Below are 14,649 nucleotides of genomic sequence, written 5' to 3' on the forward strand. Positions count from 1 at the left end.
CAGCTGGCTACTGCAGGTTGAAGTCTTAAAGCCAAGGAAAGGAATCAACATGGCTTGCTTGCAAGGATGGCACTTGGCGGAGACTGAGGTCACCAGGGTAGGAGTAAGGGCCAAGGAGACGGGCAAGCTCCCAGTTTTGACATGCTGTAGACTTCCTCAAGGGACATTTGGTCATCAGGGCACCCGTCACAGGATGATGGAGCAGGCTGGACTTCAAGTCTGTTCCTGGAGCGTTTGCTCTCTTAACAAATGCCTGCTTCTCTTACAAACTACAACCAGCTCTCAAAGGTAACACAAGCTTCTAGTCACATTGTCTTAGTGATTTAAATTAGAAATCACCATTTCCTTTTAAAAACACAAATAAAGTAGAGCAGGGGCCGATACCAAGGCCGGGCCCAGCTGAGCGCTGACGCCCCTCTGCATATAACTGGTGGGCAGATGTAGTTCTGCAAACAGACAATGCCCAGGCAATCTTAAATAAAGTCCAGATTCCAAACGGCCACAATGCTGATAATGTTGTTTCTTTTCGGATTTAAGAAAATCCAACCAATTCTTTAAAAAGTCCACATATTGCTCGTGCTCCCTCTCCTTCTGCTCCTGATTTGGACCTTGAGAATTATGTCCGGTGCTCCAATGTGGGTCTCTGTCTCTGTCTCCTTTCATCGCCTGATGAAGGTTAATATTCAGGAGGATGCCTATATGTTTTTCTTTGGGTTCTCCTTATTTAGCTTCTCTAGGATCACTAATTATAGGCTCAATGTCCTTTGTTTATGGCTAGAAACCAAATAAGCAGTTTTGATGCTCAACTTACTAGACCTGGATGGAGGTGGGGGTTCCTTGGACTTCCCACAGGGCAGGGGATCCTGATTGCTCTTCGGGCTGAGGAGGGAGGGGGACTTGATTGGGGGAGAGGGAGGGAAATGGGGGGCAGTGGCGGGGAAGAGATGGAATACTTTAATAAATAAATAAAAAAAGTCCACATATTTTGCAAATTGAATATTTGGCTACGAAAACTAAACATCTGGTCACATAAATATATTTTGTTTATAACTTTAGAAACAGTATGAAGCATATTTTAGAGACATGGCATTCTTTTTTTTTTTTTTAAAAATAACATTTGTGTTGACATTTATCAAGAAAGCCATATTTTACCTCACAAAATGCAATGAACTTTGCTTTTCAGACAGAAAGCCATCTTTGTATGGCCTGCTGAGATTCTAATTAAAATTTGTAATCACAAATGGCTTGTATTGGGTAGAAGTCTCCTGCATGGATATGATGGCATATAATATTTCATTTATGCCCCAGAAGCTCTTATCTCAGTTCTGCCAGACGACAATGATATCATTAGTGGAAAACAGTCTGTACTGCCATTGTTAGCACTTTTATTGCCTATGGAGACCGTGGAGTCCTTTAAACATTCTGAATAGTAAATGCCATCTTCCCAAGAGTCTTAGGAAAAGAGGTTTAGATATAAGGAGCCTTATGAAATATGTTCTCGCTTTATAAATAAGGAGACAGATGCAGGAAGCCAGCTGTTTCTGTCCGGGCTGAAAACCATCACTGGTGAATCACAATGCCGGCTCAGAAGCAGAATCAAGCCTTTAATCTAACCTAGAGTTCTGTGGCAATGAGACACAAACACTCCTGGCAACACTGATCTACTCCCGAGAGAATGTTGAGCACCAAAGACATTCCACCCGGGAGCCTTTCTTTTTGGCAAACTGGCCTTTGGGCAAAGAAATGCCCATACCTCAGCCACTGACAGAGATACAGAGTATCTGTGAATGGATAAAACAGGACGGTCATATCCTGCCAAGACAGGGTAAGATAGTTTTGAAAAGCTTCTTGCCTTTGAAATGGTCTGTCAGTTACATCAGGCCTTACCCAAAGTTGGTTGCCTCAACGTTGCAAATAAGACTTTGGGTGATTGCCCAGGTTGTCAGTTGTCTCTGTCATTTGTTGCACATTTTGGAAGTTTCTTGATTGTACTTCCTGTTTACTCAAGTAATATTACTTCCCTTCTCAGATCTTTGATGGAGTTGAAGATTAGATAATTGTAGTTACCCTCCTCATGATTTAGCTAAACTTAATTTCAATACATTATTTAGACTCCTTGAAATAGAATGCTTAGTAAAACTTTTGTTATGCGTTTCTTGCTTAATATTGTTTATTACTTGTAATTTTACATTTGGTATCTGTTCCTATTGTATATAGTTGTATTGGGTTTGGATCGATCTTGTTTAGACAAAAGGGGGAGATGATGGGGAAGCTCAACCAATCACATCTGGTTAGGGTGTGGCCGCCTGGAGCCCAGGTAGAAAAACCGGGGTAGGTAGGTGCGTGCTCTCTCTATGCGGTGCTCGCCAGACCATTTTGGACTTTGGACCTCCCACTCTTGTAGCGTGAGGTCCCCCCATTTTCAATTATTAAATTATATCTGTTGTTCTTGAGCTGGTCTGGTTATTTATCATACCGACTGAATAAGCCAACACGTACACAGTGAAGGCATTGACAAAATCTGTTTCTATTAGAACAGAAAGTAAAAACTTAAAACGAGTTCTGCTTTGGTTATACATGAGCTACTTACATTTAAGCAATGTCGCATTAAAAAAACCTGTATTTTATATTTTACATTTTTTTTTACTTCAATACATTACTGGTATGTGGGAAAATACAACCTGTTAAAAATGTGCAAGATCGTGCACAGGGCTACACTGCTCTTTCACCCCAGGCTCTAAGCCAGTCTGGGTGGCTTCGACCGAGAGTCCTAGGGTAGGAATCCATTAGGTTTCTTTTACTTTGTCTCCTTCTTTTCCCCACTCATCAATTAGTACAGCCATTAGACTAAGTCTCCGAAAGAAATCACCTGGCGAGGACACATGACCCATTTAGAATAATTTGAGAGTTGTCTCTACTGCTGGTGTCGTGGTCTGAATGAGAATAACTCCACAAGCCATATGCTTGAATGCCTGGCCCCAAGAAAGGATGAGGGGCTAGGAGTGAGGCCTTGCTGGGTACGAATGAGGGTAGACTTTGAGGTTTCACAGGCCCATGCCATTCCAGTTGGTTCTCTCTCTCTCTCTGCCTCATGGTTGCTGCTTCAACATGGAAGCTCTCAGCTCCGGCTCCAAAGCCAGGGCTGCTGGCCTGCTGCCAAGCTCTCCGCCATGATGGTCATGGAATTACCCTCTAAAGCTGTAAGCAAGCCCCTAGTTGAATGTTTTCTTTTATAAGAAAGCATCTATTCACAGCAGAAGAAAACTAAAACTAATACAGCTGGCTAGTTTCTAGTGTTTTTTTTTTTTCAACGTGACTCTTCCATTTGGGAAGAGGAACTCTCAATTAAGAAAATGCCTCCATCATATTGGCCTGTAGACAAGAATGTAGCAGCATTTTCTTGACTGATGATTGATGTGGGAAGATCCAGACCACTGTGGGTGGTGTCACCCCGGAGCAGGTGGGCCTAGATGGTATAAGGAAGTGGACTAAGCAAGCCAGTAAGCAGAATTCCACCCCGGCCTGTGCATCAGCTACTCTTCCAGGTTCCTGCCTTGATTTCGACCTGATTTCCTTGGGTGAAGAGTTACAAACTTTAAGATGAAATAAACCATTTCTTCCTCCAAGTTATTTTTAGTCATGGTGTTTCATTTCAGTAGTAGAAACCCTGGGATACCTCCTCTTGAGTCAGGAACCCTCTTCCACTCTCTACGCAGGATGGTTAGGATGGGAACAGACCTCCCTGATACTTCATGGGAATTTGTTTTTTTTTCTTTTTTTTAAATTTATTTATTTATTAAGGATTTCTGCCTCCTCCCCGCCACCGCCTCCCATTTCCCTCCCCCTCCCCCGATCAAGTCCCTCTCCCTCATCAGCTTGAAGAGCAATCAGGGTTCCCTGACCTATGGGAAGTCCAAGGACCGCCCACCTCCATCCAGGTTTAGTAAGTTTAGCATCCAAACTGCCTAGGCTCCCTCAAAGCCAGTATGTGCAGTAGGATCAAAAACCCATTGCCATTGTTCTTGAGTTCTCAGTAGTCCTCATTGTCCGCTATGTAAGTCCGGTTTTATCCCATGCTTTTTCAGACCCAGGCTAGCTGGTCTTGGTGAATTCCCGAAAGATCATCCCCATTGTCTCAGTGTGTGGGTGTACCCCTCGCGGTCCTGAGTTCCTTGCTCGTGCTCCCCGGGGTCTGGGTTGTCTCTCAGTTCCTCCAATGGAGGTGTGTGTGAACCGAGAATGTGGGACTCATGCCTCCTTATCTCTGAATTCCCCTTACTTTAGGAGGGAGACTGCGGTTTGGTGGGTCCCGTTCCTCTGTGTAACACCTGTCCTAGAGCTGGCTGCGTGTGAAACTATGCTGAATACCACTCAGCATGCCTACTCTCCTGATAAGGTGGAAACCCAACAAATCACACAAATTTGTCTACATTAACACAGAAACAAAACACTGCAAGAGAAAAATCTCTCCCACTCCATCCTAATGAAAGGATTGATAGAGGGAGCCATTAAGGGGTTAGGGAAAAACCTGGTGCTAGAGAAATTCCCAGGAATCCACAAGGATGACCCCAGCTAATCAGCTAAGACTCCTAGCAATAGTGGAGAGGGTGCCTGAACTGGCCATCTCCTGTAATCATCAAAGAACCTTCATCCAGTAACTGATGGAAGCAGATGCAGAGATCCACAGCTAAGTCGAGCTCTGGGAATCCACTTGAAGAGAGGGAGGAGGGAATATATGAGCAAGGGAGGCCAAGATCATGGAAGGAAAAATCTATAGAGACAGTTGAACCACTCTCATGGAAACTCGTGAATTCTACACTGGCAGCTCTGGGACCTCCACTCCTGCAAGTGGGAGACAGTTGTGTAGCTTAGTCTATCTGAGGGGTCCCTGGCAGTGGGACCAGGCTCTATCCCTGGTGCATGAGCTAACTTTCTGAAGTCCATTCCCTATGGAGGGATACCACGCTCAGTCTTAATGCTGTGGGGATGGACCTGGTCCTGCCCCAACTTAATGTGCCAGGCTTTGTTGACTCCCCATGGGAGGCCTTACCTTTTGATAGGAGTGGATGGGAGGTGGGCTGGGGGGAGGCTAGGATGGGGAAGAGGGGTGGGAAGGAGAACTGTGGTTGGAATGCAAAATAAAATTAAAAAAAAATTAAAAAAAGAAAAAAATCTCCACTCCTAGTTGACTGAAAATACTCAAAGGTCACTGGCCTAGGGAAAAACCTATTGCTATTTTTCTGCTAAAGGAACATAGCAGTCAAATGACTCTTAATGATATATCGCTATTCTCATAGGCAGAGCATTCTCAACCCTTATCAGAAAAGTTTCGTTTTGTAGTAGATGGGAATTAGCGAAGAGACCCAGAACTGGGTACTGCGCAGAGAGCGGGAGTCTCTGGAGCACTCAGCCTTAACATGCCTATTTGTCGGGGATCAATCAACTATTAATTGTTTCATCACCTGTCTATTTACCTGGTATCAATCAACAATTGATTGTTTTATCTTCTAGAATCAGACTTCAGAGAACTCTGAGAAGTTTCCAGAGCTCCTTTTTCTAAATTCTTTTAGGACTATGAACATTCAACTTTGGGCAATACACACGGCAGAATTCTGGGTTTGGCTACAGGGTGGCTCCTGGACACACGCATCCTTAGGCAGTTGACATGTGTGCACCTACCTGGGCATGCTCCTGGCTGGGCACAGCACTCAGACCCGTGGCCGCCATGTATGTGCTACCGATGGTCTTGATCTTTTCAACACCACTGAACTTTGGCTTGGAAAGCAGCTGCAGAGCAATGACAACCATTGTTACTCAGCCAGGCGCTGACCTGAATCCCCGGCTCTACCAAGCCATTTCTGGATCCTAGGCCACAGTAAAGGTCATGACACTCTCCCACCTGAGCATGCTGTGAGCAGACATCTTCATAAGCACATCATCTTGGACAGGAAGAGAACAAAAGGATGTGCTTGTAATACACATAGATTGCCTGTCAGACTTAGGGAAGGAACCAGGATAAATTACGATGTGGGAAACAGGCTGCAAATAAATTTCCAGTTCCACGCGTAAGAGGCACAAATACAACACCAATTCAGTGTGTAAGGTCTTCCCTGCAGGGCCTGCAAGGCTTTGACAGCTGAGCACTCGAAGTGAGGAGAATGAGATCCCCAGCTAAAGACCTCACCCTTCCATCAGCCCTGATCTCAACTGGCCTCAGTACCAGTTACAGGCTTCAGCATTCACCCTCATTCTGGTACGGTGGGAAGGCTGTGGGAAGCATAGGGATGGGAGGAGACTCTGGAGAGCAGTCTCAAATGAACAGCACCCCACCAAAGACCAGGAGCATTTTCTTGCTGCTTTCTTGCTACTCTGCTAGTCAGAGACTATTCTTCCAGCCTTACTGACAAAAACCTTCAAGCATGTAAGAAAACCCTGTGTCATGTATCCACGTAGCTACTGGCACTCACTCGTCAGGACTGGGAAGCCTGCATCTTGCTGCAGGCAAGCTGGAGCTAACATGCCACTGCGTTCCACTGTACAGACGGTATAGGAGCAGAAGGCTTTGATTGTCATGACTCCTCCATGAACATCTGGAGGGACCTCATGTGGAGATGGGGTAGGGAGGACACAGGATCCAGAAGCCACTCGGAACTGCCCAGCTCTGAAACCGTCACGCTATACAGTGTCCTCATGTATGCCAAAGCTCCACGAATCAGGATGCACACACACTCACAGACGACAAATGTCTTCTATTTTGTCTAATATTGATATGAGGAGAGCAGCTGCAGTGGCCTTGAAGTCACAGGTGTGGGTTTTTCTTTCTTACCAGAAAATAGGACACATTATTCTCTAATAGATAGAAAATTACAAGGTGAAAAATGATACCTATTTCGATGTCTAACAATATGTCATGTCCCCTCTGGACAATGATATAACACCCACTCATGTATTGCTTTGTCAACAGCAATGCACGCCATTCACATATAGCTCAGTTTGGTGTCTGCCAAAGGCCTTGAAATAGACAGTGAAGCCATATTGCAGTGATAATCTACTGCAATAAATAGATTGACTATGTTTTATATAAAGGGTTGGGTTAAGTATTTTTCTTGGAGGTTAAGCCTTTCTAGACAGTCTTTCTAATGACTTAAATGCAGATTTTAGTAGCTGTCCTCCGCAGTTACATTACTTTTAAAGTCAAATGTATACCCCCCCCCAAATTATCCAGTAAACAAGGTACAGGATATGACTTGAGCTCAAATTACCAAAAGTTAGGTGGTCCCAAAAGCTTGTAAAAGAGTTGGGGACAACCCCCTGTTCCCACTGTTAGGAGACCCATAAGAGGAACAAGCTACAGAACTATAACATTCATGTAGAGTGCCTAGGTCAGCCTAGGCTCCCTGGCTGTTGGGTCTATCTCTGTGAGCCTCTATGAGCCCAGGTCAGTTACTTCTCACATTGGGTTTCCTTGCCCAGCCTCAATACTTGGGGAGGTGTTTAGTCTTACTGCAACTTGATATGCCATGTTTTGGTGATAGTCACGGGAGACCTGCCCTTTCCTAAACAGAAAGCAGGAGAAGTGGATTTGGGGTGAGAATATAGGGGTTGGGGTTGTAGTAGCGGTAGGGTGAGGAAGAAGAGGAGGGAGGAGAAACTGAAAGAAAGGAAAGTTATTTGGAAGGGCAAGTCTGAAGGCATGATGTTACCATTCTGAACTAATTTCATCTGTATAAGAGGCCTACGCTGTGGGGACGGGGCATCCCTGCTCTTCAGGTAAGCCTCAGCACTTACATCATCAAAGTCAGCAATGATCTCATTCAGGAGCCGAAGGCATTCCAAGCCTTCCTTGTTCACGTCTGATTCCGTGTAGAATTCCTTGAAGTCCGGGATGGAGGCAAACATGACACAGACACAGTCATAGGACTGGTGGTACAGCTCCTGCCGAGAGACAGAGAGGATGTGAGCATTCATGGCCTCCACACAGAGGAGGGCTTGCGGAGATGGCGATGCCCATGGAGAGTGGGACCCTCCTCCTGCCGGACACACAGACAGCACAGCCACTCGAGTGCTGTTTCCACTCAAGAACATCCATCTGCTTTAAAAGAACCTCACCATTCTTCCCGGAAGATGCTGTTGATACGCATGCCCTGCTTACCTGCAATAGCCCAGTCCTGGACCCTCCCACAGCTGCCAGTGAGACAGATAAACCTCTCAAGTGCAGGTACAAGTTCCATCAGCCACTAGCTATCAGTTGGAGTCCTTGAGTAAAACCTGTCCTCTGTGCTTCAGACAGGTCTAATCCATCAGAGGCTGGGCTAGACAAAATGCCCTTCAGCCAACTGAAGGGAAGGAAGCAAGAGCCATTCCTCAAAGAACAATACTATAATAAAATAGTGTGTTACGGCCTGATCCTTGGGAAGTAAGTCTGTTTTCCCCTCTTTATTGGGTCTTGCAAAGAAGATAAAACTATTCAAGTGAATCCTTCAATTGCACCAGGAAGAAAGAACGGAGCCCCTCAGGCCACTTATTCACAGGCCTGAAATCCCAGATGCATCTAGTTGAAAAATCCTTCTACTTCAAGTAGAGAGAGACTCCAGTCCTTTGTATAAGGGCAGCAAAACCACAGCATCCCGCCCTCACAGTTGCAAGGCATCTCCATTGTTCCCTCGTTGTATAGTGAAACCCTCAAGTTCAATGGTTTCAGAAACGGGCTGTGGTGGGCTCATCCCAAGTGCAGAGAGCCTGTCCGCAGCACAGGCAGCATAGCCTGGCACCGGGGTTTACAGTGCAGCATAGGGAAGTCTCACTCGGCCCCCAAGAGTGAGGAGACGTCAGTTAAACCAGACAGCCAGCCTCGGAGTGAGAGCAGCACTCCAGAGGCTGGTGCTGCTCATGTGCCTGGGGTGGGGGACAGGGTGCCACTCTGCACACATCACCAGTGAGCTCTGCTCCCCTGGCAGCTAGGCCAATCCTTTGGCAGGGTGCACACTTAAAGAGCATCATAATTCCAGGTTCAGGTACCTTCAGAGGGACAATTTTTTTTTTTTTTTTTACACCAAGCTCAGCCTCATAATAAACACTTCAGGGCATGGCAATCCAAAGGAAGGTCACAATAGCTTCAAGGAAAAGGAGATTCATGCCAAGACCCTGTTCCCAGGACCTGTCACATGTCACCCTTTCAGCTCCTGTCTCCACATCCGTGAACGCTGCAAGAACAATGGTATCAAGACTGTCCTGTCTTCCCGGCACTCAGTCTGGCCGAGTCAGCCTGCAGCACAGATCTCTTTAGAGCTGTTGTGTGCACTGAACTTCCTATCCTGTGTAGACAACTTGACGTATACGAGACTCCCGAGGCCAGGTTCTAGGAATGCCGGCTACTGCTCGGGCCCAACAGCTGGGAGCCAATGTTGGTTAAGACCATTTAATACGAGTCCTAAAAGATGCACCGACTCTCTGCTTAAGGCTAAGGGGACATTTAGCAACACTAGGAACCATTTTCTGTGCATGATCCCCTCCCCTGACAGGCATAGGTAGGTTAACAGCCATCACATACGGAGCGCCCATTTCACGATGGGATGTTCACCTCTGTGAACACAACACCTTTATTAACACACACGGCTGCGATCCTACGAAGCCCATGCCATTGGTTCCGTCCTACAGGTAAGGAAACTGAGGCACAGAGCAATGGCGTTAGCTGTCCAAAGCTGCAATTACTCATGCAAACCGGGTCTTGTTCCTCACGGCCTGTCAGTCTTCCTTCGCATCCTCGGTCCTTGAGAAAACACCCAGCCTCTTGACTTCCCAATATCCTGTCTGTCTAGTTCTAGTCCCAGAGTCCCAGCCCTGTGGGCCTCGTCACTCAATCATACCTTCTTCTTGGCATTTTCGAATGTCAGGGCTCACTATCTATTTCCCGAGTTTCCTGGGACCGTTCCGAGCCCCAAATCAGTCAGTACTAAGCCCTAGGTTATGGGAGGGGCCCCACTGTGTCCTTACAGTAAGTCTCATTTCCACGACATTCTCTTCTCTTCCAGTGTCTGGTCTCCTAGTCAGTTCCATACAGGCCAAAACCTGTAACTGAGTTTCAATTAGAGCATGCGCAGGCTCGGCCCACTTTTCAGCGCTTTCTCCTGAAAGTGCAGGGCAAACCAATCTATTGTTCTCATAGATAAGGGATGCCCTGGGCATTGGGCTGGGAGTCCTCGAAGGGCTCTTGCTTGCAAAATATATCCCCAGAATGTCTGCTGATCAAGACTTGGCTCCCTGAAGGAGGCTGCCTGGATAAACGTACACATAACCCCTTTCACCTGGATCCTCAGAACAACCTGACTGGGTTGAGGAGCGCCTGGGCAAGCTGTGCGGCACCCCGTTGGCCATGTCTGAGAAGAGGCTTTCGGATGATTACAGCATGAGGGCTCTGACCTCCACCTGCCGCTTCCATCTCCCGGTTTCCAGCACTTTCTTTTCAGATTCAGGGATCCCTCCCTTACAGTGGCCTCCCCAGAGCCTGAAAGCCACACTCCTGATACGTGTTGACAGACAGACTGCTGTCCCCTGGCGTGGACATTCTGTCCTGTCCATTTCTGTGTCTCGGGCAGCACCAGTTGGCTCACATGGCCACAGCAGAAGCAGGCTAAACTTAGGAACTGAATGAGCAGGATCAGCGAGATGGCCAGTGGGTAACAGCGCTTGATGCGCAAGCCTGCAAAACACATGTAGATAGAGAGAACCAGCTCCCCAAAGCTGTCCTCTGACACATGCACACGTGACACACACACACACCGGTCACATGACACACAATGATAAATAAATCAAACCTGGGGACAGCCAGAGGTACAAGAGACTCCCGTACCACTAAAACGATTTCTCAATCTGTGCAGTGACTTAATTCCTTGCGGTTTCTGAGAAAGCTGCTTAGGTCAGGGGACACAGGTGACGAGGAGGAGAGCATGTTTGGATGCTTTGGCATGACCACTATGCCCTGCACCCCAGGACGTTTCACCTGCTGCTCTCATAGGGTTATTTTTTTTTTAATTCTCCACATCAAAACTTACTTTGTTTGTAAATTATAAGTTCACTTTTCTAAGAATACATCTCTGGGGCATAAATGTAATACATTAAGCATCATTAAGTCTGCAATAAAATCAACACGAATTATAGTATCGGGGGGGAAAAAGGCATAAGGAAAAAGTGGTGGATGGGAGCCACGAAATGTCTGTTAGTGAAACCCGCTCTCCATCTCAGCATGGGTGTAAGTGGCTCCAAGCTCCTCACAAGAGGATGCGCAGCAGCCTGTTCACTCAGGTTGAGTTTATCTGGTAATGAGTTCCTCCGTCCAGTTTCCTTCTGCTGCCTTCATAATCCTCTCCCAAACCTCAGCACAAATCTCCTGTGGAGAAGACGGCTCAGCCGTCTCGGAAAGCGCAGGGCATCACGCTGGCGGTGCTAACCTAATACTTGAAATTATGTCCAATTGTGGATCTGTCTGCCTTCCCTTGCTTCTCAGCAATATTTAAAAAAAAAGTGCAAACAGCAGAACACTTCATTGCCCAGGCCACTCGCACATTTCAATGACACAATCTCTCCATGTCTGCTGAGCATCCTCAAATGCCCACTTCTCTCCATTCAAGGTGGGCAGACTCAGGTCTGTGGGCGCTTCTATGGAAAGCTCTTATATCTGCCAGTCTCATAAATTAGCCCATTGTCCTTCAGATTCCAAGGCCTTGAGAGTCTCCCAAGAAACCCGACAGCATGGCTCTGGCTTATTTGGGCCTCCTGACCTGGACTCTATCACACGGGTGTTGGTGAAGAAAGTGTCTTTCATGGTTGGGGAGAGAGATGTGGTCAATTAGGGGGCTTATTTGGGAATGCTGAGCCTCTTATTATGCATTCAGAACTTTCCATGCTTAAGGAAGAAATTCTAAATTGCAGTTGACTGCACATGCGTGTGCCTCTGTTCTTGCCACAGTGTGAGCCTTCTGAGGTCAGAGGAGAACTAGAGGAGTTGGCTCTCTCCGTCCACCATGTGGGCCCCAGAGACTGAACTCAAGTCATCAGGCCTGGTAGCAACCACCTTTACCTATGAGTCATCTCACGGGCCTGGAAGAAATTCTTAAGAACCAATTACGCATTGCTTAGATATTAGAAGACTATTTTTCTGAGCCGTGGTCTCGCATGGTCCCTTCCTCACTCAAGGCTAGCCTTGGATTTGTTGTGCGGCTGAAGATGGCTTTCAACTTCTGATCCCCCTGCCTCTACTTCTCACACAGAGATCACAGGTATGAGTCATCACATCTATAAACTCCGGACCCCAAGAATGCTAGGCACGCATTCTAGTAACCAAGATACACCTCTTCGCTTCCCCTGATGTCTCTATGGATAGTCACCGTCCTCTTGAAATGGAACACGTCAGGCCGACCGTGGACACGCTGCATATCCAGTGTATAGCGCACGGTGGCCCCTCTGGAGGCCACCAGCCCCCGCCCGACCCCAGTCTGCCCCTCTGACCTCGTTTTTCAGGCTCCTGGCCAGGAAGTGTTCGGCCACGTGTGCGGGAAGCACGTTCTCCAGCAGCACTCGGTTCAGGTTCTCCATGGTCTCTATCTCCTCCCGCTCTTTTTGGAACTTGTTCTTCCATAGGAAGTCTAACCTACAGTAATATTCACTCTGTTACAAGAGGACACAGAGGTGAAGAAACAATAGGCATCTTGTCCTGCCAGAGTGGAGGTCATAAAGAGAAAACAAAACAAGAAGAACAAAGCGGCACAAAACGCAACTGTCGCCCTCCCCACAGAGCCCGCCTTCCCACCCAAGTGTCTGTCAGTCACCACACAAAACAGATTTGCGAAGACCAGACTGAGGGGTGTGTGGGCCTCGGCAACAGGGACCTAGAGGCTCTGCAGGCTGACAAGTTAGTATGACTGTAAGCTCCCCTCTAGACTGCCAAGAGTCAGCTCGAGCTACTCCTTAAGCAGCTTAGTAGCATGAAAATAATGAATAAATAAGAAATTCATGGTGCTTGCTAGACAATGATTTGCGCCACATAAGAAACACTTTAAATTTGTGGTAATTTGTCCTTAGAATTTGCAAAGCAGTCTCTCCTACCACAATTATAGAGTTGTTCATTCAGTATGGATCTTTTTGTTTCTCACTGCACTGTGTATTAAGAATGGCAGGATATTGTAGATAAGAGTGTACATTGACATTACTGAATTAGAAAAGGGCCACTGGAGAAACACGTGTTCATGACTTAGCATTTATCAAAATATAATACAAAAGTATATCAGCCAGTTATGATTAATATTGTAGAAATGGAGAAACTGATTAGCTGACAGTGACCCTCTGTCCTTGCCAGCATTTCATGTCTCCTGTGATACACTGAGTGTAACAGAACAGCCTTGAGGGAAACCTTCTGTCAAAGACGGGCTTCACGGAGAGGGTGACTTTCAGCACAGGGAATAAGTTATTAACACATAAATGCAAAGGAGAGTGAAACTAAACATCTGCTGCTGTACTGGTTTGATTAATTGTAAAAATTACAGCACACACACACTCAAGTACAAGGAGGGATTCTAGAAAAAAAACCCATACTTCAGCCTGACAGACAACAATCCTTCACTAACCAGTTTGATTCAAACTACACGTGATACATCAAGAAGCATTCCCTTCTTTGATGTAGCATTTATTTTCACTTTGCACAGTGAGGCAGTTTCAAAAATGAACCTATGAGAAGTTGTATACTTAAAGTCAAATTTCTCACACACCATATTAATAGAAACTGTGCCATTCACCAACTGTAAAAGTCCTCTATCTTGGAGAATGCAATATCTATTTGGAATCTACGAGCAACTGGGCAGTGCAGTTAGGTTTTAACTAGAAGGAGCAGGGCATGGTGGGGTATCAAGAAGACACGGGAGAATATCCAAAGTCAGGCACAAAGGAAAGCAATGTAAATGAGACCACCTCCCAGCCAACTCAGGTAGTAAGCCTGCTGCACCTAAGTCTCAAGGTTCCCATGAGCCACAGCAAGAGGCTGCTCAGGCGTTTTTATGGCATCACAGGCAAATATTTTGTCAGTCTCCTATTGGAAGGACATCAGTAATTTGGAAATATCTGCTAAGTGATTATTTGCTCATCTTCCTATGTATCTATGCGTCCATCATAATATAGTCTATCATCTACTATCTACCTATGTGTCCACCTACATACCTTCCTGCTACAGTTTGGATATGGTTTACATGAATCCCTGACAGGTTCAAGTGTTAGAAACTTGGTCTTCAGTGTGGTGATGATGGCATGGAACCTTTAAGACATGAGGGGTAGTTTGATGGGAGGTCTTTTAGTTACTGGAGGTACCTCCTTTGAAGAGACTGTGAGATTTGGAAGACATCTAGCTTTCTATTTTGTGATTAAATCTTTCTTGCCACACACTTGTAGTACAATGTGATGTAATCAAGATGGTTTTCACTACTGCCGAGAGTGCCAGGAGCTTGCCCTTGAATGTCTAAAACTTTGAGACATATAATATAATAAACTTCTTCTTTTGTTTACAAATTTAGCCTGTCTGTCTATTTGTCTGTCTATCTATCTATCTATCTATCTATCTATCTATCTATCTATCTATCTATCTATAATTTATCATATCATAGCTCT

The 14,649-nt window shown here is 46.0% G+C and overlaps 1 protein-coding gene across 1 annotated transcript in view; it reads right to left on the bottom strand.

Moving 5' to 3' along the window:
• Adcy2 (adenylate cyclase 2) overlaps positions 1-14,649 on the bottom strand; it is a 337,098-nt gene that overhangs the window by 13,135 nt on the left and 309,314 nt on the right. Inside the window, exons 21-23 of the mRNA XM_005356692.2 lie at positions 12,505-12,663; positions 7,789-7,935; positions 5,680-5,787 (exon numbers count right to left, since the gene is read on the bottom strand). Of these exons, the coding sequence (XP_005356749.2) occupies positions 5,680-5,787; positions 7,789-7,935; positions 12,505-12,663 (414 nt within the window). The remainder of the gene's footprint in view (positions 1-5,679; positions 5,788-7,788; positions 7,936-12,504; positions 12,664-14,649) is intronic.

This window comes from Microtus ochrogaster, chromosome 19, assembly GCF_000317375.1.
Source record: "Microtus ochrogaster isolate Prairie Vole_2 chromosome 19, MicOch1.0, whole genome shotgun sequence".
In the NCBI taxonomy this organism is placed as follows: Eukaryota; Metazoa; Chordata; class Mammalia; order Rodentia; family Cricetidae; genus Microtus; species Microtus ochrogaster.